We start from the raw sequence: 4025 nt of genomic DNA, 5'->3' as shown, positions 1-4025 counted from the left end.
GCTAAAGCAAGATACCATAGAGAAAACAAACTTCAGGTGGAATAACACCATTACCTGTTTTAGCGACTAAACTAATTTGGCCTAATCTTATCGCCAGGCGCTCAAAACAATTAATCTCTCTGAGTAGATTGCACATTAGCTACGTTATTGGTGTCCTGCCTGGGCACTGCTTGATAGGAAGGCATGCTATTCGACTTGGAGCAACTGCAAATGATTTTGGTAGGAGTTGCATGGGCGTGGAGGAGGAGGAGACAATCTCTCGTCTTCTGTGTACATGTCCTGTTTCAAAATGTGCGATACATCTGAATTTATGGAATTAAAAACATATAAAATAAAAATAAATAAATTGGGTGGCGCAACAGTCCGTTTGAGAACTTGGGCCTAGTGACTGACAACTCTCAACCATTCCTGTGTACGAGTACTGTTGTAAAGGATGGAAGGGACCTACAATTTTAAGCCGAATCCGAACGGCAAATTTGAGAAGCACTTTTCATGACAAGAATTACTCTTGGAGAATTTGTCAATTCCTCGCAAGAGGCAGTACCCATGAAAGAAACTTTAGATGGCATAGGCAGGGATCGAACCCAAGACCTCTCGCATGACAGTCCAACGCACTAACCATCATGCCACGGGTACAACTAATTAAAAACATATCAAAATAAAAAATAACTTCTGACAGTTGGGCATTTATAGATAATAGTGATAATGATTTAAAATTGACTAGAAAGTATGAAGGAAAAATTATTCTAGAGTATAGAATTGGTACAAAATTATAGGTCAAAGTAAATGCAAAACTGGGCACCCGCGACCGTTAACTAAGTGAAACCGTATCACGTATGATTCAGCTTGGCTGATTATAATGTTGGCTCTTTTAAACTTCCATTCCTGACAACAGTACTCGCACACAGGAATGGTTGAGAGTTATAAGTCACTAGGCCCTATTTCACAACGGACTGTTGCGCCACCCCATTTGATTTTTTTGCTTTTAAACTTCCTCATAATTGAAAATCCAATGAATTTGAGTGATACAAAGAGGCTTAACTTAATTCAAGTTCAATTGAGTTCATTGAACACATGTTTTTTGACAGATTATGGAATATATCTAAGTACTTAAGATAATTTTCGTACGCTTTTTCAGAGATAAATGTCACTACCTTATGCGTTTTTTTTTCACTTTTTAATATCGCCTAAATTCATCCATTTGAAGTTCGTCAAAATCAGTTAAAAACATGTATTGTAACATATTGTACAACTGACCATTTGACACATAGATGATTATTCTAAGCTAAGCCAAGATTATTAAATTGTTAACCGTTTTTGAATTAGATAATTAACAGCGATTAACATCAGTTAAATGTTTACCCTTTGAAATTATAAAATTAAATTTGTACAACCGTAGACAAAACTTCAAACCACATTTGTACAACTGACTTTAAATTATATTTTCCTACTTATCACCCTGTGTTCCGAAAATTCCCAATTTTATCAATTCCACGAACATATCCCACTATTCTTTGCTAATAAAAAAAATAGAATCGTGTCACTTTTGACGTTTATTTTAACCAATCATATCACACCACGCATACTCAACCCACAAAAGACTAAACTGCAAAATTCTTCGTTCGGAGAGAGAAAAACGAAAAGTTATTAAAGAAAAATGAATTAAAATCTGATAGCGTAAACAATTTCGTCTGTAAATAGATAATTTAAACTAATTGTATTAATCCAAACTAACTCACAAAAGAATCAAGTCAATATGCGCGCCGTATATCTCGCAATCGCAATTCAATTAATCTTCTGTGCCGTGGGTACCTTGGCCGGTCGGGATTTCTATCGCATTTTAAATGTTAAAAAATCCGCCACCACAAATGAAATTAAGAAAGCATATCGCAAACAAGCCAAAGAATTGCATCCCGATAAGAACAAGGACGATCCCGATGCATCGACAAAATTCCAAGATCTCGGCGCTGCCTATGAAGTTCTATCGGACCCGGAGAAGCGCAAAACCTACGATCGATGTGGCGAGGAGTGTCTGAAGAAGGACGGCATGATGGACAGTTCGGATCCTTTTGCTAATTTCTTCGGTGATTTTGGCTTCCATTTCGGCAATGGTGATTCCCAACAGCATGACACTCCTCGCGGAGCGAATATTGTCATGAAAATGATGGTCACTCTGGAGGAGTTGTATTCGGGCAACTTCGTGGAGATCGTTCGCAATAAGCCTGTGCTGAAACCAGCGTCTGGAACGAGAAAGTGCAACTGTCGACAGGAAATGGTCACTCGAAACATGGGTCCAGGGCGATTCCAGATGATGCAACAGACCATTTGTGATGAGTGTCCCAACGTTAAGTTGGTCAACGAGGAACGAACTCTGGAGATAGAGGTGGAGTCGGGTATGGTTGACGGACAGGAGACACGCTTCGTGGCCGAGGGTGAGCCTCATTTGGATGGTGAGCCTGGCGATCTGATAGTTGTCATCCAACAAATGCCCCACGAGAGATTCCAACGCAAGGGTGATGATTTATACACCAATGTCACAATCAGTTTACAGGTTAGATCAATGTTTTTTGAAGTCCTGTTTCAGTATCTCAAAGCGAATTGATTTTTCTTTCAGGACGCTCTTGTAGGCTTTAGCCTTGATATTCCCCACTTGGATGGACACAAAGTCTCTGTGACACGAGACAAAGTGACCTGGCCAGGTGCTCGCATTCGCAAGAAGGGCGAGGGAATGCCAAACTATGAAAACAACAACCTGCATGGCAACTTGTACATAACCTTCGACGTAGAATTCCCCAAGAAGGACTTATCAGAAAGCGATAAAGAAGGTAAGCAGCAAGCGGCTTGAGTGTTTTTGAAAATATTTTAACATTTTCTCTTCCCTTTTTAGCTATTAAAAAGATTTTGGATCAATCTTCGATAGACCGAATATACAATGGACTTTAGAATGAGCTGAGATTTTTGTTTTAATTTGTAAATTAAGGATTTAGAGTTTAATAAATTAAATCAAAGGAGGTTATAATTTATAACACACATGCACGTGGTGTTGCCTGCAAAAAAGAATTATTGTATAATTTTCCAAGGGCCTCATATTCAAATGCACCTTTGCCAGCAGTTGAATTTTGAATAATGCGATTATGTCAGAAAGGAGTTATTTATGTAGTTGTTTAAGTTTATTATTTTGTGTGCTATATAATTTTGTATTTATATAGAGAAAAAAAAAATTAAAACAAAACAAATACACAAATCTAGTAAATTCCTGGATTTAATTATTATTGACTTACAATTAAAACAAGACATGGTTAAAATGACTGAGTATACATTTAATCCTGTTTCAATGATTAAACTCTTTTTTTTTAAGAAGAGGTTTTTTCTTTGCCATTCAGTCGCATTGTACACGACACATGACATTTTTGGGGGCGTGATTTGATAAATATTGATTAAGATGAACTTGTTTTTATTTTGAAATGAAGAACAGTGATTACGTGTTTTTTTAAGGTTCTCGTAATAGCGAGCAACGAATTAAAAAACATGTCATTTTAAAATGAGACTTAAAAGGAAAAACTAGCGATTATCATTAAGTTTATTGATATTTAGTTGGTTCCTAACACAATTTGGGATGATGTACGTTGTGCAAGATCGTTGCGTGTCAACCATTGGTACTCTGCGCCATACAAAGACTCAATAGTTACAAGAAAGGTATTCTTTCCAGTATCATTTAAAAGGTTTCTTTTGAAATTCGCAAACGTCGAACAGATCCATTTGTTTAAATTATCTTATACGACAACTCAAAAAGTAACACTTCATTAATATTCGTTTTTTTTTAACATTTGTATATTAACTTTTTAATTAATTTTTCTTACCATTGAATTTAATATTTTGTTAGATACCCTTGATTAGATAAATCTCCGTCCAGTCACTTTTGCATATTTTTTATAATTGTTTGAAGGTATTCAATGTCTATTTTTTTTCATTCTTCTTAAAGCCATTGCTTTAGTGCACTTATTGAAGAGACAGTGTTTTCGCGA

At 36.3% G+C, this 4025-nt stretch overlaps 1 protein-coding gene across 1 annotated transcript; it reads left to right on the top strand.

Moving 5' to 3' along the window:
* Positions 1–1561: 1561 nt before the first annotated feature.
* LOC129951678 (dnaJ homolog shv) lies at positions 1562–3261 on the top strand. The gene is made up of 3 exons (XM_056063941.1): positions 1562–2551; positions 2615–2825; positions 2888–3261. Exons 1-3 carry the CDS (start codon positions 1757–1759, stop codon positions 2941–2943), a joined length of 1062 nt encoding a protein of 353 aa, XP_055919916.1. The 5' UTR covers positions 1562–1756; the 3' UTR covers positions 2944–3261.
* The last annotated feature ends 764 nt before the right edge of the window (positions 3262–4025 follow it).

Source organism: Eupeodes corollae, chromosome 3 (assembly GCF_945859685.1).
Source record: "Eupeodes corollae chromosome 3, idEupCoro1.1, whole genome shotgun sequence".
NCBI lineage: Eukaryota > Metazoa > Arthropoda > Insecta > Diptera > Syrphidae > Eupeodes > Eupeodes corollae.
Note: the sequence above shows the minus strand (reverse complement) of the source record. Positions and strands in the feature narration are given on the sequence as shown.

What these genes read in the sequence shown, in the direction of transcription:
- LOC129951678 (XM_056063941.1), top strand. Translation starts at nt 1,757, where the DNA reads ATGCGCGCCGTATATCTCGCAATCGCAATTCAATTAATCTTCTGTGCC. An exon ending in ATGTCACAATCAGTTTACAG is followed by an intron (nt 2,552 to 2,614) that starts GTTAGATCAATG and finishes TTTTTCTTTCAG; the next exon opens with GACGCTCTTGTAGGCTTTAG. An exon ending in ATCAGAAAGCGATAAAGAAG is followed by an intron (nt 2,826 to 2,887) that starts GTAAGCAGCAAG and finishes TTCCCTTTTTAG; the next exon opens with CTATTAAAAAGATTTTGGAT.